The following is a 22,657-nucleotide window of genomic DNA, read 5'->3' as shown; positions in this document are numbered from 1 at the left end:
GAGACGACCATCTTCAGTCGAGGCCAGTCAGAGAACTTCAAGACCTTCCATCGTCTGGACCAGATGTGGCATCATCTCCCTCTGAACATCTGGATGACAGGAGAAAAGACAGAAATCAAACACAGATCACAGAAATACAATTTATTCACTTTCATCATTTTATAAAAGTAGCATGAACTTTATTAAAACTTGACATCAGTAATGAAAGTAAATGTGTTTATCTTGTGTTGAAGCTAAATTTAAAGTGAATTTTAATGAGTTTATCCTGAGAGGAGTGAGAATGGAGCTTTTCTTTCCTTTTTAGAATATTCCCTCAAAATATTCAGTTTATTCTTGGCTTTAGATGCATTTTTCTTTACTTACTTATTTTTATATACCTCAGACTGATGCACTTTGCTAGTTTGCAGATAATTTCATGTACAATGACAATAAAGATCTTCTATTATAACATATTTTGCTAAAACAAGAACTGCAAACCTTCTCAACCTTCACTGAACCAGCCCTGGAATTAATATAAATCTGTATATGGATATGATTTTCTCTGATGGGACCACTAAAACTGCATACAATAAAGCAAATCTCTTCTGCACTGCACACATTCTACACTTTTGTATAACTCTGGATGTCAGAGTAAAGGCAGACAGATCCACCAATCAGCCACAACATTCTGACCACTGACAGCTGAAGAGAACAACATCCATCATCTTGTCCTAATGCAATGTTCTGCTGGGAAACCTTGACATTCATGTGGATGTTTGACATGTACCACCACCTAAACACTGCAGGACAAACAACCCCCTAGTCTCCATGGCAACATCAGTCCTTGATGCCAGCTGCCTCCCTCAGCAGGACAAACTAAAACTACTCAGGAGTGGTCCGAGGAACACGACAGAGCTAAGCTGTTCACCTGGGTTCCACACTCCCCACATCCAGATCTGATTGAGCATCTGTGGGATGGTCCAGGATCAGCCTGGTCTAGGTAGGACCCACCCTGCAACCCACAGAATCCACAGGACATCCCCAGAGGTTCTGATGAACCACTGGGTCAGAGGAGTTTTAGCAGCATAAAGGGACCAACACAGTATTAGTCAGGTGGTCAGAATGTTATACTGTTATATTGTCATGCTGATTATATGATCAGTAAATGTTACCATCAATTATAACGTCCACAGTGATCAGGAATAAAAACAAACTATCAGTTCATTCAGAAACTGTGGGGTTAAACCTAAAAACACAGACCTCAACAGCAGTTTTTTTTTCAAAGCAGAACACCAGCTGGTTTTCACTAAAGAAGCTTCCAGAGCAACAACTAAATGACAATTTTGTTCTCATTAAGTTCACAGTCAGAGTCAGCCAAAAATAATGTATACACACATCAGGAAAAGAAAAACTTTTATAAATATTTCATTTGTATAAGTACTTCTATACATATAGATTCCTCTTTCTAAGTTTGATCAAATCACGATAACTCTGTGTCCTGTTGTACGATGTTTTCCCAACAGATGGCGCTACCCTCATGAATGGAGCATCAACAAGTGACGTCTACAACACAACAGAAATGTCTGGAAGCCAGTGGCCACCACTTTGAGCACCTCTTGTAATTGTAGAGGCCAAAGATAACTTTTATTAATCTCGTGATGTCTGAATAAATTTGGTATTGAAATATTTATGCAAGTTTTTCTTTTCCTGATGTGTGTAAACATTATTTTGGCTGACTCTGTATAATGGGTTTCTGACAGGTCACCAGGCAACATCTTTTTATAATAATGACAAACATACCTGCATTCTACAGGAGTGATTTTCCTCATGTGCAGGTAAAGATGTGTGAGGAGCTTAGAGATGACAGGAGCAGGAGTCATCCTCACTAATTCAGCTTCCACCTAGAAACAGAAAGACCACAAACAAACACACTGATATACTCTCAAACGTTCAACCTCACAGCCTCAAAATATCTGTTTAGGAAGTGTTGTGTTTCTAAATTCTGCTGAAAGCATTGACAAACATTCTCTTACAAGGTTGTGTAAAAAGCAGCCTGTCCTCTGAGCTACTGACAAATCTTCCTGAACAAAGTTTCTACGTGTAAATCAGCTCAACAAAAACTAAAGCCTCAGTCAGAGATAACAGGTATCGCAAATTATAAACCACTTTCTTTGTTAACTCAGACTTTCTGCTTCAACCTCACATAAAAAGGGGAGTTTAACTCATCAGGTGACTGAAAATGAACGGCTTGTGCAGTTCTAGATCCAAAAGTAGGATGTTTCAACTCATGTTTTACTACAAATACATGCAGTAATAAATAAATACAATGGCTGGTTGTTAGTTTATTCACTATTAATGTCACTTTATATACTGGATTGAATTGAGCAGTGGAAGAGAGAAGGAATTTAATGAAATTATGGAGATTCAGAGAGGTAATGTTGCGCAATGTTAAGTTAAGCGGTTTAATTCAAACCAGCTGAATGTTAAACTTCAGTGCAGCTGAACGGGCTTCAGTTAACCTTAAACCTTTAAAAGCTAAAATACACAGCAGAGAAATACAGGTTTAGAAGTTCATTCTAATAATGAGGACAGCTGTGGCAGCAACTAACACAGGTGTTCAGCGGTAAGTTAGCCACCTGTTAATTAGCCCGCTAGCTAACTTAGCCGCTTAGCTAGCTAACGCGTCCGGACCAACTGCTCAAACACGGCAAAACACAACTCTTCACAAGTCACCGACTTAACGTACAACAAAACAACGCTACTGGTTAGAAGTATTTATCTTCTTACCGTGTTTTACTCCAAAACAAGGTCAAAGCAGCCAGAAATGCTATCAGACGTACCGGCCACAGATTTATATAGAAGACTAGATACGCTAGCGCGCTGTCTTCTATATTATCTATGGTCTGTCCAATCACTGCTCTGTGGCTCCGCCCTCTGAGAATCTTGTCGTTTGGCTCCACACTTGCTGATGACCACTTCCGGTCTCAGAAAATGAAAAAAACTGACCTTTTTTCGTTTCTGTCTCTTACTGATTTTATTTTTTTGTTATTCTAAATATAAAATGAAAATCAAAGCATTTTTAAAATTTCGTATATCCCTTTTTGATCATGAAAAGGAAAAACGCCTTGTATTTCAATTTTTTTTTTAAATCAAATAACCACTCGTTTTTTGTTTTTCAATACCCGTTTCAGAACGGAAAATCCAATTGCCAGATAAATACACGGACCACGGACCAGAAATGTACCTAAATAAAACAAATGAAATGAAAAATGAATATTGACGTTAAACCTTCACTGTGGTTCTTTGTGTTTTGTTGCCTTCTGCCTGGGAAAATTAGAATGAATAGATCTGAAAAAGAAAAAAGTAAAATATGTGGTGCATGGGTGGCAAAAATCCAACAGATGAAAAAAAATAAGAAGCTGATAAAAAAAAAAAATTATTTAAGAAGGAAAAATAAACACAGAAACACTAGGAGGGCGTGGCCGAGTGAGTCAGTATCACGTGACCCTTCTTACGTCACGCCGCTGGCTCTTCCGGGTATTTTTCCTCAGTTGGACTCTGACAGCAAACAACAAACGCTGCTTTCTTTTTTTTTTTCACACTTTACGCCTTAATTTTGCCGACATGAATCGTATATTTGGTAGTGGTAAACCCAAAGCTCCGCCACCGAACCTGACGGACTGCATTGGAAGCGTGAGTAACACCCTGAAGTAACTTTTTATCTGTTGTGTTGAACAAAGTAAACAGAGAAAGAGCCATTTTCGGCTAACTGCTAACTAACTTTATGAGCACAAAACAGGCCACGGTTTTTGTTTAATTAGCTTAAATAATCGAGCCCAATATCATATGAATTAATCGTCAGTTTGTGATGTTTAATCAAACGTTATTATTATTATTATTATTATTTTAATCTGACGTTATGTATTCGCAGTGTAGGTCGATAAACAAGACATTTAAACAGAACAATCAGTTTTTCTGTTCATGTAATGGATCAGCATTATGCCATTATGAGCAGGGGATTGTGGGATTTGAGACATATGACTGGTATGGAGCAAAAACTATGTTATTCAGTGAGAAGAAATGCATGACTTCAACCTGTTAGACTGGTTGGCTGTCTGGGCAGAGCTATTGTTAGCTGGCAGGAGTGGAGGAAGAAACAGGTCATTTTAAATATGTACAGTTAGCCTCAATGTATGTGAGAAAAAGGTCTTTAAATTTAACAAATAAAAATGATATGAATTAAAGCCAATATATATGAATGCACAATAAGACATAAAAATAAAAACTAAATTGGAGATTATCCTTGGATTTGTTGGGTTTTCATGTATATTTTAGCTAACTTTAGTCACGTTTATCCCCATTATTAATACTATTGAAGAGTCTTAGCCTTAATATTTATCATAGTCAGGTAAAAAAAAAAATGTAACTTTTTATAAATCTTTAATCAGATTATTCAGGTAAATTTTTATTATAAATAACACTGTAGGGTCTTAATCTTAAATTTTAAATCTGCAAGTTTCTTCACTGTGGGAGTAATAAAAGTTTGTCTTATCTTATTTAAACTCGTTGGGTTAATTAGTAACAGCAAGCTTAATTTTTTTTTGACCAGAAAACAATTTGGCTCAATGACCTTAAATGTGTCGTATCAATACAAGCGACTTGACTTTACCTGACATGCATTTATTTAATTAATGCGCTGGTTCAAATTGGCTGTATTTGTGTTTTAACTGCTCCTATTAAAATTTTCTCACTGTTAATGATCAGTAGTCATGTAACTGTTCTGTCCTGTTTCCTACTTTCAGGTTGATTCTCGGGCAGAATCCATTGACAAGAAAATCGCCAGACTAGATGCTGAACTTGTGAAATACAAAGATCAGATGAAAAAGATGAGAGACGGACCTTCAAAGGTGAGATTTACCTTTCATTGCTGCTGGTAGAGCAGAGGTGGTGGGGTTCTTTTCTTAAAATTGTTGAGGGTGCAACAAGGCAAAAACAAAAGTCCACTTAGCTAAGATATAAACTTAGAGTGAGGATTTATTTTATTATTAAAAACAGGCACACAAGCAGAAGAAAGTGTCTTTGTGTCTCAGTATATAATCGGTTATTGAAAAGGAAAATGTAGGAAGAAAATGTTAAGGTTTCCATGTTATTTTTAATTATGCAAAATAACGTACAGAAATGATTTCTAAATGCTGGTCTTTTAGTTATTAAGGATGTGAATTGATTGGAAATTATAATTACACTTAACAGCATGATACACTACTCCAAACAATACTTTTTTCACCTTACTGTGAGAAATTTGCCAGATTTTATTAAGAAAGTACTGCATAAACCTATTCAAATGTTTGTTTTAACACAAGCAGCCTTACAGTCATTTTGATGACTACAAGCTGAACTAAGTGAGAAAGAATTTGTAAAAATACAAATCTGACCAGACATTTCTCAACATTTTAGTTCAAATAAATGCAGCTTAGTACTTGTCTTATGCTTGTGTCTGTTTCATGTTGATCCTCCACTGATATAATTTATTTTTCTTTCATTCACTAGAACATGGTCAAGCAAAAGGCAATGAGAGTTCTGAAGCAGAAGAGAATGTAAGTATTCTGATTTCCCAAAGTCAGTGTTTAAATTACTGAACATATCAAATTAACCCTAAGTCCGGCTTCATTTAATCATTTTATCTTCCAGGTACGAGGGCCAGAGAGACAATCTCATGCAGCAGTCGTTCAACATGGAGCAAACAAACTACACAATCCAATCACTTAAAGACACTAAAACCACAGTAAGAGATGCAGAACTGTCACCCAGAAAGATAATTACTGAAGAAAATGTGGCTTGTACTAACAGAAGTTTTCTTTTTAGGTTGACGCCATGAAGCTCGGCCTTAAGGACATGAAGAAAGCATACAAGCAAGTGAACATTGATAAGATTGAGGTATTTGGTTGCTACTTTAACTTTACTGCTGACTGTAACTAAAGATTCTTTAGATTTTTTGGTAAAAAAATCTGACTTATTAACGTGAAATTTGCTCTTAAAAATCTTCATCAGTACACTTACGAGAGCCAACAAAATACTCCGGCCCTGTTGCAAGACACACATTTTAATTCTTTTGATTGTATTTAGAATATTCAAGATCAGCTGGAGGACATGATGGAGGACGCCAATGAGATCCAGGAGGCGATGAGCCGAAGCTACGGCACACCTGACATCGATGAAGATGACTTGGAAGCAGGTGAGTAAAACACCGTTTTTACTATTTAGTCCAATGCTGCTGTCGTCCTTTTACCTGAATTTTCTCCTGAACACATCTAAATGAATATTACCACTGTGTTGTTAGTAATAGATAAGAATATTACTATATTAGACATAATTAACCCCAGTACACCAAGAAATGACAGTGGCTGCTGAAGTGCAGTAACCCCACCCTGCACTATTTGAACATACCACCTCATGTGTAATAACCTGCTCTATTAAATTATACACACCTCAGTCTTATTCCTACACATGGCCTTTGTTTTACGTAATGACTTTGTGCTTTTATTGTATGCTGCTGACCTAAAGAGCTGCTAAACTGCCGTTTGTTGTTGTTTAACAATGACAATAGACAAAGTACAAACAAATAAAGACAAAGATCCATTCTATTCTATAATCTAGACCTAAAATGTTTTTATATAAATTATTACCTTGTCAAGTGGTGGATTTGATTAAAAAATAAATTCTTTAGAAATGTCCTTCTCCACATGAATATAGACTTTAGACTTACCACTGCAGATTCCAGCTCTTTTTTTCATGCCACCAATAGTTTACAATAGACCAGATGAGTTTATAAGCCCCCAAAAAAGACGACCAGTAGTCACCAGATTTGCTTTGAGGTTATCTCTAACTGTTGCCGTGTCCACAGAGCTGGATGCTCTGGGAGACGAGCTCCTGATGGACGACGACAGCTCTTACCTGGACGAGGCCTCGTCTGCTCCCTCCATCCCAGAGGGTCTGCCTGGTGACAAGTCAAACAACAGGGTACTGAACAGCTTTGCCTTTTAACTTTTATACAAATTTTATTATTATTTTAAGACAGTTGCTTTAATAATAGGTATTGCTGTCTTTGTGTTTCAGGATGGCGTCCTGGTGGACGAGTTTGGCCTTCCTCAGATTCCTGCATAAAGCTGCAATCAGAACCTGCAACATGCTAGTTTTACATGTATCATAGCCTTTTTTGTATTTATCCAAACAACACTCCTGGCCTTAGAGGACATCAATGAAACCACAGCTTCTTCTTTCCAGTGAATGGTAGAAACTGTAATGTATAATCAGGCATCTTTAATTGAAGGTTTTGATTACTACTCTTTATGTTGTGGTGATTGTTGGAATTGGGGCTCTTTTATCTTTGTACAGTTTCTGCAGGACTGAGATGCAAACAGCAAAATAAATTATATTTTTCAAACAATACTCAACTTTGTGTGACGTTGAAGTCATTACAAAAGCCACTTTATTGTCAAGCTAAATATGTGGAAATGTAGAATCAATAACTTAAACACATTAATTTGGCAATAACTCTTTAGCAAAAATAAATATGGGTTAGTTTAAACTAGAAAAGGCCGCATCATTATTATTATTATTATTATTCTATCATCACCAGCTCAGCCTGTAAGTGTGAGGGAAGAGTTTCTGGTGCAGATAATCCACCACACTGGACTTGTTTTGCAGCTTTTCAAATTCGTAGTAAGGAATCTAGAAAACACAAACAGTTTCATAAGGTTGACAGGAAACCAGAGCACTACAAGTCACTGGGATGGTTGAGTTTCAGAATTCACAAAGTGATGATGACGAGGGTCTAACCTGAACGACTTCATATCCCAGGAGCCGTAGATGTCGCTGCTTGATGGCCTCTTTTCCCAGCAGCTGCCTCTTGTTTGTAGTGAACCTCTTCTGTCCATCGATACAGAGAGCGATCCTGCAACACAGTGAAGCGTCTCTCTGAGATGAACATTACATCTACTGACGTGAAAAACCCTTTTTAACATACAATCACTTACCTTTTGTACACCTCATCGACATGACTGGCAGGCAGCACACATCCCTCTTCATCCAGTTTTATCTCCACGTCTACAACAACAAAAACAAGTGTTATGTCGTTGGTAGGTTAAATACAGGAAACATTTAGAAGATAAAGGGCTGTGTAAAGGTTGTTACCGAGTGTGTAGCAGTACGGCGTCAGAACTTTTGATCCAAAGTACTGACGATCTCCGAGTAAATCCACTAGTCCGGCTTTCACAGAGTTGTACAGATGTGGATCCACTGGTGTCTCCAGAGAGCGACCGGACATGAGGAAGGACTTCACTCGGTACTTTGGAAGGAGCCTCGGGCCCTGATCCAGGAAAAAAAAAAAAAAGACATGAATCAAAAGCAATATACGGTGTGTAGTTTCCAATCAGTCAATTAAAACCCATTTAAATTTCATGGATATTCCTTTTTCCTTGATTGGACATGAGTTTTTCCTCATTTTAATTGATAACGGACCAACAATGCATAGACACATACAATATCGGAGATAAAAGCTCTCTCCCTCTCAGGCCTTCAGAATAAAAACATAGCATCCTAATGTGTTAGCATTTAATGGCTGTGGATTTCAAACTAAAAAACGAGAGCATATCAGTTGCCAAGTGCTTGCTTAAATGGGATCAAAAGGAAACGGACTAGTTTGTTTTCTTGTATAATATTAGTAGTAATAATAATAATATTCAGATCTTCACCTTGCCTTGAGAGGATATATGTTGTAAATTGTTACAATATAAAATAAATCTAATTGAATTTACTGATGTATTACTATATACTGTATACTATTACTCCTTTTTTAACTTATTTTTTGGAGAAAAATATTGCTATTGTTGGTATTTTAAATATTTTACAGGAATATAAAAACAGGAGAAACTAGTTGTATGCGTTGCAAGATAGGAAAGGGATGGGGTCTTTATTTCTTTTTTGGAATGTGGAAGTAAATCTGTTTCATGTACGAACAGAAAATAACTTTTAATTTTCTTTTTCTTGTATGCTGAATGTAACAGAAGATTAAAGTCAGGGAGAAAGGTTTAACTGCTTATGACGTTTAACAGTGGAGACAGAAGATGACATGTAAAGCCATAAAACAGATGTGAAATTAGAAGCATAAATCTTTTATGAATGATTGGGACTCGGGGAAAATATTTAACTTAGATGAAGTTGAGCTGACTTTTCTGCTGTCTGTCTGAGGCGATTCTCACTAACATAGAAAGTGTAGGTTTTATCACAGATAACTGCGATGCACTGAACCTCACACTGATGACATGTCAAGGCAGAGGGTGTGTATTGAGGTTTCTCCTTGTTCCTTTGTCATTGAACTCTCACACTGTTTATCTCTTGACGTCATTTTAAATGCTTTACCTCGTAGGAAGGACACTCCAACTTCACAGTGATGTAGATCTGAGTCAGCTGTGCCAGAACAGAACGCTCAATTATCGTGTCCTCCTCTACAACAAAGAAAACACAACATTTATGTAAATTGTGCATTCCTGAAAAGGTTTTCAGCACTGCAGGTGTCTGGCAGCAGGTTTTTACCTTGAAGCTGCTGGAGGAAGTAACTGCTGAAAACTTTGGAGACAAAGTTAACGGGGAACCTCTTCACCAGGATGCAGGCGTGGAGCAGGTTGAGCAGCGTTCGGGGCTGGAAGTGTGAAAAACGAGTGCGCAGGATGGTTTCTACTTTGCCAAACATTTGGCCCGCATTGGGTGGGAGGTAACCCAGCTTCCCAAAAGCCACAATCTGCTGGGCCACCTGGCTGGAGCTGTAGTCGTCTGCTCGGTACACAAAGCTCTCAGCGACGGCATCAAAGACGGTGGGAGACAGGATGTTCCTGCGCCCAAAGAACTGCATCACTTTGGAAACTGTCTCTGGGTGGGAGGTGAAGGCCATCGTGGGAACGTACTTCTCCATCGCCTTCACAAAGTAATGATCGCTGTGACCAAAGTGCATTAGTGCCCCAAGCACATCGGTGAGCTCCTCATCGGTGAAGTAAGGAACGTGTCGCACTGCCTGCTTACACAGACTGATCACCAGAGGCATGGCCTGCGTCTGATTCAGGGTTACGAGGGCGCTGAGCAGTCCGCTGACAGCAGCAGGATCCATACGGGAGGTGACTGTCATTGTATGGGTGTGCATGGCATTCAGCAGGTCCCTGTACTTCCCATCTTCACCCAGAATACCTTGCAGAAGTTTATAAACAGCAACAAGTTCTGCAAGGCTCCACTGAGCAGGCTTCTGCCTCTGAATTTCCTCCATCACCTGCTCCAGCATCACACCACCTGGACCCTCTATAGCCAGCATGGCCTGACCCAGAGTACACAGCTCATCCACACTCATCTGGCCCCTGTCGAGCCTCGTCTGGCTCTCAGACACCAGCCGCACCATCAGCGTGCTCCAAGGGTCCAAGTAGAGGCGTGTGCAGGCCAGGAGAGCTGAAACCAGCCCACCATCCGTCAGCCGTGCAGAGTCTTGCTCCAGCTGGAAGCACAGCGCCCTGACAGTGTCCTTCTCCAGCACTGTGGGGTCTCTCAGAGCGTTGTCCTCCTGCTCCACTTCGGCCACACGGTGAAGTGCTGCTGCAGCCATGGTGTCAGAGATGATCTCCACAGAGTGCAGCAGTTTGAAGACCTGTCTGGAGGAGGAGCAGATCCCCAGGCGCTGCTGGAAGCCCTGCTCCTCTGCAGCGGTGGGCCGGTGCAGCAGGGTCAGCTGGAACCGGGGGACTGAGTCTCTGTGGAGTCCTACAGAGCTGCTGGCGACGAAGGACGGTTCCCTGACGATGGTGGTGGTCAGGCTTCTTATCCCACAGTTGGACTGGAGCCTCAGGCAGCCCTGTCTCCTGATGCACCGGCCGGCTGATGTACACAAACAGGCTACACATAAGGACTGTCTGCTGGTGCTTAGGAGCCTGGCGGGTCCAACGGAGATCCGCTGGATGCTGAAGTGACTGAGCTGAGGGAATCTGTGGACCAGCTTCAGAGCCATGACCCGGGTCCAGGACTCCTCAGTCCCAGCTGAGAAAACAACAAAAACAATAAAACATCACAAAAACTTTAAAACAAGAAGAGAACGCACAAACTAACACCATTTACTTAAACGAGATATTATTAATCTAATACTATACTGAACTAGATAACATTAATCCAGTTTAGTTAAATAATAAGAGCAGTAACACAACTCAGCCCCTCCTCCGGTACTCTTCTGTTAACTAACCAACCTTGAAGGCTGCTGCTAGCTAACATTAGCCGCTTAGCTGTTAGCTTCCTGGCTAACAACAGTCGCTCTGTTATTCTCATCCTTAACGTGCCGTGAGGCTGCTACGTCACCTCAGAGTGATAATAAATAATAAAAAAACAAGACAAAACGGACTAAAATCCATACCTGGACCCTCAACAGAAGCACAGAGACGCTCACAACGTAGGTGCCACCGAACGTGGTTCGATAACGTAAGTGAGGCGTTCATGTTACCTCGGAAATCGGCCCCTTTCAAAAATTGTAGCGAAAACCGGCCGTATAACACAAATATTCATGGAAGGTTACGAAACGTGAAGTTTCAACACGAAGAGAGGAAACTTTTAGTCTCACTAAAGGAAGAGTCAAATGTTAACTGCACATAAATCGTAATACCACAGCTCCATCACCTTATTTGACCTTTGTGAGGTGATACGCGCTCTAATGTATTTCCTTTTATTCCGGATATCAAGTGAAGGCAGCACCATACAGTTTGTAACTTACATTCAGACGCTAGAGGGCGATATATTCTATTCAATCACTGCATAATCCTCTTCAAAAGGGCCACAGTTTGGATTTCTTTACAAGTAGTTTTATTATATTCATACCAGCATATTTATATCAGCATGTCCTTTATTGATGGTCATCTCCACCAAAATTCCATTATCTTTGTAAATGAATGACTTAATCCAGTGTAGGTCACTGCTGACATCTTCACTGGCCTTCCAACTACCTTTATAAAATGAGATTTTTGCCATTTTGATCTGATAATAGCCATTATATTTGATTGAATCTTGAAAATGAGTTGTTCAAAATACTAAAAAGGGATTCTGAAACCAGAGTAAATCACATGTCCAGTAACGGTTTTGATCTGAATCAAACATTATTCTTTACATTTTATTTTATCCTCCTATACAGACCCTTTCCAAAAAATTAGAATACCATGGAAAAGTTTATTTCCATAATTTCATTCAAAAAATTAAACTTTCATAGATTATAGATTCAGGGCCCACAATTTAAATGATTTCAAGTATTTGTTTGTTTGTTTGTTTTTACATAATTTGGGCTTCCAGCTCATAAAACCCATGAAAACAGGAATTCAAAAAATTGGAATAATGTGAAGAAATCCCCATTTACTTCTCAGTTTTTGCAGAAAAAAGAAAGAAATTAGAATCACATCAAATCAATCAAAATATGGTACCTTACAAAACAATATGTCAGTCTTCAGTACTTGGTTGGGAATCCCTTTGCCTTAATCACTGCCTTGATGCGCCATGGCATTGAGGCAATCAGCCTGTGGCATTGCCTGGGCGTTATGGAAGCCCATATTTCCTCGATGCTTGCTGTCAGCTCTTCTTTGTTTTTGGGTCTGTTGCCCCTCATTTTCCTCTTGATAATGCCCCATAGATTCTCAATGGGGTTTAGGTCTGGCGAGTTGGCTGGCCAGTCAAGCACTGTGATGGCATGGGCATCAAACCAGGTTTTGGTGCTTCTGGCAGTATGGGCAGAGGCCAGGTCCTGCTGGAAGATGTAATCTGCATCTCCATACAGATCCTCAGCAGAAGGAATCATTAAGTCCTCTAAAACATTCTGCTAGACTGTTGCGGTGACCTTGGATTTAAGAAAGCAGAGTTTACCAACACCTGCACTGGACATTGCACCCCAAATCATGACTGACTGGATATTTCACACTTGACCTCAAACAGCTTGGGTTCTGTTCCTCACCCGTCTTCCTCCAAATCCTTGGACCTTGATTCCCGAATGAAAGGCACACTTTACTTTCATCGGAAAAGAGAACCTTGGACCACTGGCCAACAGTCCAGTCCTTCTTCTCCTTGGCCCAGTTGAGACGCTTCCTACGTTGGCTCAGGCTCAGAAGTGGCTTGACCTGAGGAACCTGACAGTTGTAGCCCATCTCCCGGATGCGTCTGAATGTGGTGGTTTTTGAAGCTGTGACTCCCGCCTCATTCCACTCTCTCTAGATCTCTGCCAGATTCTTGAATCTTCTCTGTTTGATAATCCACTGAAGCCCACGGTCATCTCTTTTGCTGGTGCATCTTCTCCTGCCACATTTTGCCCTTCCACTAGACTTTCCATTGACATGCTTGGACACTCTGTGAACAGCCAGCCTCCTTAGCTATGAACTTTTGTGGCTTAACCATCCTATGGAGGGTATCAATGATGGTCTTCTGGCCAGTTGTCAAGTTTGCAGTCTTCCTCATATTGAACCAAACTTAGAAAATTGAACCAAACTGAAACAATTTAATGACACCTGGGGAAACCTGTGCAGGTGCTCTGAGTTTAGTAGATGATTAGTGTGTGACACTCAGTTTAAAACATTCATGCCCTGCAAAATTTGGGCTGATTTCTTCACAGTATTCTAATTTTTTGAATTCCTGTTTTCGTGGGTTTTACGAGCTGGAAGCCCAAATTATGTAAAAAGAAACAAATACTTGAAATCATTTAAATTGTGGGCCCTGAATCTATAATCTATGAAAGTTTAGTTTTTTTAATGGAATTATGGAAAAAAATAAAGTTTTCCATGGTATTCTAATTTTTGGAAAGGGTCTGTATATAAAGCTGACTCGAAAAAATGCAACAAAAAAAATATCCAGTGTACCTGTACTGTTATGTAGAAATGCAAATGATAATAGAACTCTATTATATTGTTTTACATGTGTAGTTCATAACTGTTTAGTAGGATTGGGATATCTGTCATGAAAAAAAATGCTAAATTTAATTGAACTTTAATGTTGGTCAAATCATAAGGGTCTCATGTATTGTTTATACATTTATTTATATTTTGCACAACTGGCTTTACTGTCACATGGATTCAGAAGATAGAGTAGATACTAGTATGCTTCTTGAGCTTTTCAGTTTAGTAACTTTTTTAGTTTAAAAAAGCTTTTGTCCCAATTGCCTAAACAGCTGTCAATAGGAAGCAAAATAATACATATTTAACTTTAACTGTTACCACTGCATAGTAATTACAATGATAAAATCATTCGAGCAACAATAATCACAGATTGTAGCTCCTAAGAGTTTGTAAAGCTGGTTTCTCTTGAAATAGAAACCTTTGACTGTTTTCTTTCTTTTACCACTGGACATTTTATTATTTAAGACACGTCAAATATGAATGCCTGTTTGGATGTTTTTTTATTGTGGGTCTGACTATTTAAAGGAAATTAAAAACCAAAAGCGGAGGTTTTTGTTTTAGTGCTCTTTTCAAAAAAATCTAATATCTCAGTGATCCCACACAGGCGGTTTTACTGCTTGCTATTCTCTAGCCACCGGGATTGTGATGTATGATCTCATGTAAAACACTAATAATCAGGATTTGGTCTTCTTGAAATGTTTGTATCTGGAGACCAATCCAATCAAATGCTGTTTTGAAAAGTATCTATAAAAGGAAAATAGACTTAATGAACGGCTGGAAAACGATGTAACGACTGGATGAGAAAACTTTTATCATGTCTGTGTGTTTAACATGTTGGTTATATAAGTAATGTTACACAAGGACACTCCCCTGTATGACATATCTCACCACCACATACAGGTGATTATAGTATTTCAGCAGTTTTACCTCACAGCCTTCCAGGTTTCAGAGTCGTTCTGTAAATTCTGTGCTTTGCCCTTAAACAGAAAGAATTCACTTTGTGCGAGTCAGCACATGTTCAATGAATTTAGTGAGGAGGGAGCTCAGACTTGTCAAAACTCAACAAGCTCCAGAGGAGAGAAAAAAAAAGTGGATAAAATATTTTCTTGTAGCCCCAGGGGAAAATAAAGACAAAATAATGCAACACTTATTTCAGTTTTCATTTATGGAAGGGAAACCGCAAAGTACAACTTGATATAGGGCTTTATTTAAAAAGTTTATATTATAAAATGTAAAAATTCAGCTAAACCCGATCACAAGAGTTGCAAAGATTTATCCCTTAGAGCTTCCAAAGTGCTGCCACTTCACATCTTTACATGACAAAAATTCTTCTCATCAGAGATGTGGAAATTTGGCAGTACTGGAAGTTCACAGCAAACAGAGAGGATAGTTATTGCTTTGGTTTGTGTAAAACTGAGTTTTTACTGGAGAGTTGAGACATGCAGCAACGGTGATCTAGCTGACGGCAGAGAGGCGGAGGGGAGTCAGAGGAAAACGCTGGTGTGGTTCTTTAATCGTCCTTATCCTTGGCACCATGCTTTAAGATGCGCGTGAACTCCACATAGTTGAAGTTACTCTTCTTGTCAATGGGAGCCTCCCTGAAGAGCTCGTCCACCTCCTCATCTGTAAACCGGTCACCCATTGTTGTGAGCAGCTCTCTGAGATAATCTTCCTGAATGAAACCTGCAGAGGAAAGCAGTAAAGTCAGATAAGAAGGCACAAAAAAAAGAATAAAAACACCAGAATCTGCTTCAAATGACAAAATCACAATCTTTAAGAAACCATTTGTCTTTACAAAGGTCAGCTGTAACCTTTCATGCACAGTGCTAACTCAAGGTACTTTAACTCAAGTTTACATTTACAACAATATTTAAGGATTATAAGCAACATAAAATCAACTAAAACAAAATAAGGCACAATATTAGTTATTTTAAGGTATTATTTTCCTATTCATTTTCAAACAGTAAAAGTTTCACAGCTAGAAGGATAAATGACCAGAAATTTTGTTCTGACAAACTGAGAACTTACCTGTCCCCTCCTCATCGAAGCAAGCGAACGCATTTCTGATCACATCCTCAGGGTCTGTGCCATTGAGCTTCTCTCCAAACATGGTGAGGAACATGGTGAAGTTGATGGGTCCAGGAGCTTCATTCATCATGGCCTCCAGGTACTCATCAGTTGGGTTTTTTCCTGTATTAACAAACAGATATGATGCGCTTAAAATTAAAAGGCAAAGATGCCATCTATGTTTGTTTTCCTGTAAAATTCCTCCAGATAATCCAGGCTCTACTTCAAACTACACTACTTGTTTTCATTGGCGTTTCTAAAAGCAGCAGCATTGGTATGAACACGTCACAAAACCACCCCATTTTCTGTGCTTCTTAATCAATGTTACTTCAAAAACTGCACCTTTCTATAGATGACTTAGATTTTTTGACAACTCATGTTTCTAAACTAACTAAAAGGTTTCAACTGTATAAGTGGTTATACTTCAAAGTGACATTAACTGCTGAAGATTTAAATATGCTGGCCTGTGGGCACACCCAACTGACTCAACAGCTGAATGGATTCCATCTTCATCCTGACATATTTGTGATCTGGTTCCAGCTCATCCTGACAGTCTCAGAGACTCACCCAGTGAAGCCAGCATGTCGTGAAGATCCTCTTTGTCCACAAACCCATCACGGTTCTGATCGATCATGTTGAAGGCCTCCTTGAACTCCTGAATCTGAGACTGGTCAAACATGGCGAAGACATTGGAAGTTGCGCGCTGAGGGCGCTTCTTCGTGGTCTTTCCCTTAGCCCTTTTGCTAGACATTGTGAATGTTTTATTTCTGTGGAAGTAAAGAAAACAGAGACGGTATGTTATATATTCTTGTGCTGCTTGGTATTTTTAGAGGAGAGCTTATTGCTTAAGACGAACATTATTAATGTCACGTGTAAATCATATTTTTGGGTTAAACAAAAGTTCAGTGAAGCTTGGCAGCACTGCTACATTTACACAGTTCTTTCTTAGATAAGGAGAAAGCAAATATGTAGATAATTACATTGTTATACTTTCTTCTACATGGTCCTTGAGACTAAATAAGGAAATTACAGACTTAATGAGACATTTTTTTTAAATAAATGAAAGGATTAGTTCAGCTCCTACTCATTAGATGTTAGCCAACAGAAAACAAAATTCAAAACTTTTTGGTAAATGTGACCGCTTAGATAATTTTTCAAGCAAAATGCCTAACATGGTCTGTTTCTAGGACCTTTGAGCTCAATGCTTATGAGCTGCTTTGGATTTTAAGGCTTATATTAAGAGAAATGACTGCAATCCTATTCCTATCATTCCTAACTTATTATATATTTCTAGGAAGCAGCAAATTTGCAGGTGGACACTTCAGATATGAATGAAAAGATGAGATAGGACAGACAGAAGTTGACAGTACCAATGGCAGATAATGAGCCAGTCTGATCACAGGTAAAGTAGATCATGTTGTTGCTCAAAATAAGATTTCGTCAGCCATGTTCACAGCACAGTGGCAGAGTAATTTAATTCTCTGGCAGTGAATCCCCAGTGTAGTGTCCCTCACTGAGCTATAAATGGAAATGTTCCTCATCTTTCTGGGTTGATCTGCTCACTGGCTTCAATGCGGGCAGGAAAATTACTGATGTGAGGACAGATGCCCTTATCAGGACATATCCTGACGGTGGAGTCGACCTGTTCTACATTCACATCTTCTTGTTGACAGACTACTACATTTTTGCCATTCAGTGTTGATGGAAAATGGACTTAGCTGGCTTAGTAAGTATTAAAGAAAGCAGGGCCTGATGCACTGTAGATATGTTGATATTATCTGGGACACTGGTAAGTTCATGGGCTACATAAACATTAAGAAGTACAAATTTAAATGTTGTGTTCCCCAAATGCAGCATTTTTAAAGTACTTTCTTAATTTAACCAATGGTCAAAACAGTCAATTTGCACTAAAATAAAAGCAACAACTTCTTACATTCAAGATGCTGGCAACATTTTATCATATTTGTTATAAAGTTACCAACAATTTACTCATTTTCACGATCAGTGTTGCTTCATTTAGTGTCTTTTGACTGATTAACTCCCAGTTCCGTCAAATAAAAACATACATATTTTCAAGATAAATACAGTTATTGCTACTCTAACATTTTGCCAGGGTTCAGCACCGTGCAAACCACCCAAACTAACACTTAACTTTTCATAAAATTAGTTAACCATCGAGGTAGTGAGCTTGAAAACCTAGTTTTGCCACTACACCTATCAACGAAGCATTAAATACCTGCACGGTATTAATGGTTTGCGGCCTAGCTTGAGCTACATTAAACGTTAACATTAAACACCGAGCTGCCGCTAAAGAGAGACGGCTTTACGTGCATGTTTTCAATTCAGAAAGCTATTAACTAACTGTAAAAATTGTGAATAAGCGTCTACCATCAATCAAGCAATTTGGTATCCTTGCGTCTGCTGTCGAGTCGTTAGCCGCGCAGCTAACAGTTAGCCGTGTTTTCAACGCAATCAATCGAGCGCCAAAAACAGTGAGTTAGTGTGTTATTTAGATGTAAACATCCGACAATGGGGATATCGGTGCGTTATATAGTTAGTGGGGCATTTAAAATGTAGCTAGCTAATACAGAAATGTAAAACTAAAAGACGGTCTTACCTGACAACGACCAGTTACTCGTCAGCTAGTCCGGTGCTGCTTTTTCTCAACCACCGCCCTTCACTTCCTCATAATACTGCTGGGTTCCGTACAAAACATCGGAACAAACCAACCATGGAGAATAGGGGTGATTGCCAAGTATTAATCCAATATTACTCATTTGACGAACAATTGTTAAATTTTTATGACTAAATTCTAAACCTTATTATTTTTTTACAAACAAAAACGTAGAATATAATCAAAGTTTTTCCATTAAAATCTGTATTTAAATTCATTTATCTATATTCACACCCCCCGGTGGAAAAGGTGTAACTTCCACAAACACTCCCCTGCCTGCGTTACATTCCTGGATATGCCCTTTTAAGGGAAGAAAGAGCACATCCTTCCTTGCATTGTACAAATAAGGCAGGCAAAATTTTAAACTGGGAATGTGAGCGTTATCATAAATAAGACAAGCTTAAAATTATAGCATAATATCACGTTGTTTTTTGTACAATTGGATAAATGATGCCCACGTGATGCAAACAATAGTTATTCCCTGTTTGTTTATGTTGTTTGCCAGAAAAAATGTAATTTACCTTAAAGCTTTAACTTTTTTATGGTTACTTCTACCTTAATCTTGTTTGATTCTTTTAATTATGCTATTTTTAACATACCAAGATATATTCCCTACCTGGGGTATAAACCATACCTGGGGTTAAAGTTGGTTAGCCTGTTATATAACCAGATGTATGCGGGCTCAGACTAGTTTGAAACCCTGGGATATTATTTGGGTTATGGCCCTTTAAGTCAGATTATACCCACAACACTCCAACAAACAAAATATTCAAGAATACAATATTGAGTTTTTGATTTTATAGATTTTTTTGTGAATGTTCTTAAGAAACATTTTTAACATTTGTTTTTTCCACCAAAAAATGTTCAAAGATTTCACAAAAATGTTGAAAATGTGGACATCAGAAGTTTCACTGTGAAACTGTGTTTTTTTGCCACATTTTCAAACGGGTCAATTTTGGGATGACACGAGGGTTAAATGAACCTGAACAAAATATATGATTGACTTTGCACGAATAAGCTATTCCTAAATTTAGCTGAAAGGAAACAAATGTTATTGCAACTTGAGTCGCTAGCTTTTAAAATTTTCTGAATTTCTAATACAGCCAACAAGCTGTTTCATTTTTCATGGTGTCATGACTGACAGTAATCTGCAGTCAATGCCTGTGCGTATTGTTTGCTTTCTATTTGTTACTGTTACTGTAATTATGCGGCTTTCTTTTCTAGTTTTTATTCTGAAAAAGGAAATTTCAACCCTATGACCTGGTTAAGTGAGGTGAATGAGATGAAAAATCAAACAAAGGTTATTTAATAAAACTATAATAATAGGAGAAAATGTTGAGAGGATGGCTAATTATAGGTACTGACAGTCAAACGTGGGCCAGACAACAGTTGGCACTGCGGTCATTGCTGTAAACACAGGCTTACTGCTGCAGGACTGGAAGAGCAACATGTGGAACCGTTGACTCACAGGTTAAAATAGGCCACATCTGTCTCGTTTGACCAGTTGTCACATCACTTTCAGAGCTGATAACGGAATAGTTGAACATTCTCCATGAGTCATTTATAGCTAGAGTTATATGTTGTAACCAAACAGATAAGATGGAGCTGTATAGACCTTATATATCACATAAAAAATGTTAGTAATGGTTACAATAGGAGGGAATCTATTTTTTAAAAAATGATGTTAATTACTACAGATTTCACTGTTGGTTGTCTGTTCTGTTGTTCTCCTCAGTGTTTATTATTGTGACGTATTATTAGAGAGACAGAAAAACAACAATTTAACCTGTAAACTCAATAAAATTCAAGAGGATTGTTTATTGAATTAGGCTAGCTTGTCTAATAGTCTGATTTCTAATTCAAGCAAGAATTGCGGATCAAAGGTTAAGCTGAGTCTGTGTTTGGTTAAGAAAGACATAATTATGTGACTGAAACCATTTTTAAAAATCACTTTTTTCATTCTCTGAAAGTGAAAATGGCCACCAACATCCCACTTTTCATCTGAAATCTGATAAATGCAAATTAAATCCTTCAAACTGAACCAGAAAACGGTTCATAGTATATTTCACTTCAATAGACGTTGTAGTTCTGCATTGAACCACTAGAGAGCGCTGCTTTCATAGAAAACTTTTATTTACTCTGTGATATTTAAACCAATTCATAAAACGGTATGTCCCAGCATGTAGTCCTGTATGTGGACTCAGTGAATATGTCCAGATCTTTATCTTCACATAACCTCGGTGGATGAAGCCAAAACAACCCAGGACATAAAAATAGTCTAAATAGATCCCTTGAGACGTCCATACAGTTGGAATTTCCTGGACAGCTGGACTCAGTACATTATGCCAAACATGAACATGGTCCATTTATTCACCTAGAGATAAGATGAAGTCAGTAAAGTTATTAGTTTAAGTTATTAAAATATTAAAGGAGTTTTAGTATAATGCACTCTAAAATTAACTCTTCTGTTATCTGCAGCTTTTAAAATGAGCATTGAGTTCAATCAGTAGCTCTGACAAACAGAAGTGAACATTACAGGCTTTACAGTTGCATGTTGGCGATATTAGATTACATTCTAAACTGTATTGGATTAAACAGATGTACTTACTGTAATAATAACTGAGGACAGGTTTCAATATTCCAGTTATAAGGTGATGAAATTCACTGTATACTGCTATGAAGTGCTAATAGCTAAAATAGATTTATGCTGTGTGTATAAATACCATGAAGGGGATGAAGTCGTTAGATGACTGTGTATCACCTTCCTACACTTGAGATTTTCTTTGGATCTGCAGAGCTTCAAGCAAAACACTGAGCTGTGAGTGGCAGCTGCTTGATAATTGGAGCTTATTGTTAGATCAGAGCAAAGCCGAGAATGTTTGTGACGAAAGCTACAGAGAGCTTCATGTTCTATTCTTTGATGTTCATCCATATGCTTTAATCCTGTAGGTTACAGTACCTTTAGGTGTCTGACAGGGCACTAAGACCTGGGCTTTGTGATATATATTTGATACTTTGTCATATGATTATTATTGCTGTGCATTATAACAAGGCTCATTGGAAACTGTATCGCTTTCAGGGGTACACTGGATAATAATAGATATTTAGCAAACATTTATTTGCAGTGATCGTGTGTATAAATGGCTAACACAACAGAGAAATAGAGAAAAACTACTATAACAACAGGCTGGCTGAAAAACGCTTACTTTCTTGCCACATGAGAATATCAACATTGTTCTGTCATGTTTCAGCAGTCGATATGGAGTGTAGCATTGGATTTATGTATGATTATGTTCATTTACATTTACTTTATTTTGTTTATTAGTTTGATGTTTTTTATGTTGTGTCTTGAATCTTATTTCATGGATTATTTGAAAGTTATTATTTTGTGTTTCATTATTGCCACGCTCAGTGTCCCAGATGTTAGTTCCGGTCTCTCGTTGTTTCTGTTACGACCTTTTTAATCGCAACACCGAGAGTAGGCGCGCGGGTCTGCGTTGTGTGCCAAGCTGAAATAACAGCTGACAGAAAAACTGTCCTGCCATTGTGGTAAGGTACTACCACAGAAGACAGCAAAATATAAGCACAGCAAACTATTAGAACATTACAGAATTGTAAGCCCCCTGACCCACTGCCCTGAAGAGATGAGCCGACGACTTTTAACACTTACAGGAGCAATTAGCTAATTAGCTTAGCATATAGACAGGAAACAAAGAAACAGCTAACAAGGCTTTGTCACAAGTTAAAAAACCCACCAAAACCACTCAAGTTTACTTTAATCTTCACAAAAAGTATAAAAATATGCAGTTATGGACTCCAGAGAACAGTAATTATTTAGCTTTTTTTCTGCATTGTTTAGTTCAATTCTATATTAACCCTCATGTCGTCCTGTGGGTAAAAATTGACCCGTTTTAACGTTTGAAAATGTGGAGAAAAAATATATTTTCACAGTGAAACTTCTGATGTCCATATTTTCAACATTTTTAGGAAATCT

At 38.3% G+C, this 22,657-nt stretch overlaps 3 protein-coding genes across 3 annotated transcripts; 1 reads left to right on the top strand and 2 right to left on the bottom strand.

The window, feature by feature from the left end:
* The first annotated feature begins 3,515 nt into the window (after positions 1-3,515).
* Positions 3,516-7,425, top strand: chmp5b (charged multivesicular body protein 5b). Its single transcript, XM_023271402.3, has 8 exons — positions 3,516-3,672; positions 4,782-4,886; positions 5,527-5,573; positions 5,668-5,761; positions 5,842-5,913; positions 6,103-6,211; positions 6,881-6,996; positions 7,093-7,425. The coding sequence occupies exons 1-8, from the start codon at positions 3,604-3,606 to the stop codon at positions 7,138-7,140; spliced, it is 660 nt and encodes a 219-aa protein (XP_023127170.1). The 5' UTR covers positions 3,516-3,603; the 3' UTR covers positions 7,141-7,425.
* Positions 7,426-7,442: 17 nt separating this feature from the next.
* fastkd3 (FAST kinase domains 3) lies at positions 7,443-11,576 on the bottom strand. Its single transcript, XM_023271401.3, has 7 exons — positions 11,417-11,576; positions 9,571-11,049; positions 9,397-9,482; positions 8,170-8,344; positions 8,013-8,082; positions 7,816-7,930; positions 7,443-7,707 (listed from the first exon to the last, which is right to left on the bottom strand). Exons 1-7 carry the CDS (start codon positions 11,496-11,498, stop codon positions 7,609-7,611), a joined length of 2,106 nt encoding a protein of 701 aa, XP_023127169.2. The 5' UTR covers positions 11,499-11,576; the 3' UTR covers positions 7,443-7,608.
* A 3,493-nt stretch (positions 11,577-15,069) lies between these two features.
* On the bottom strand, positions 15,070-18,764 carry myl12.1 (myosin, light chain 12, genome duplicate 1). Its single transcript, XM_023271384.3, has 4 exons — positions 18,607-18,764; positions 16,557-16,756; positions 15,951-16,112; positions 15,070-15,605 (listed from the first exon to the last, which is right to left on the bottom strand). Exons 2-4 carry the CDS (start codon positions 16,738-16,740, stop codon positions 15,433-15,435), a joined length of 519 nt encoding a protein of 172 aa, XP_023127152.1. The 5' UTR covers positions 16,741-16,756; positions 18,607-18,764; the 3' UTR covers positions 15,070-15,432.
* Between the last annotated feature and the right edge of the window lie 3,893 nt (positions 18,765-22,657).

The sequence above is a fragment of the Amphiprion ocellaris genome, chromosome 22 (genome assembly GCF_022539595.1).
Source record: "Amphiprion ocellaris isolate individual 3 ecotype Okinawa chromosome 22, ASM2253959v1, whole genome shotgun sequence".
Taxonomy (NCBI): domain Eukaryota; kingdom Metazoa; phylum Chordata; class Actinopteri; family Pomacentridae; genus Amphiprion; species Amphiprion ocellaris.
Note: the sequence above shows the minus strand (reverse complement) of the source record. Positions and strands in the feature narration are given on the sequence as shown.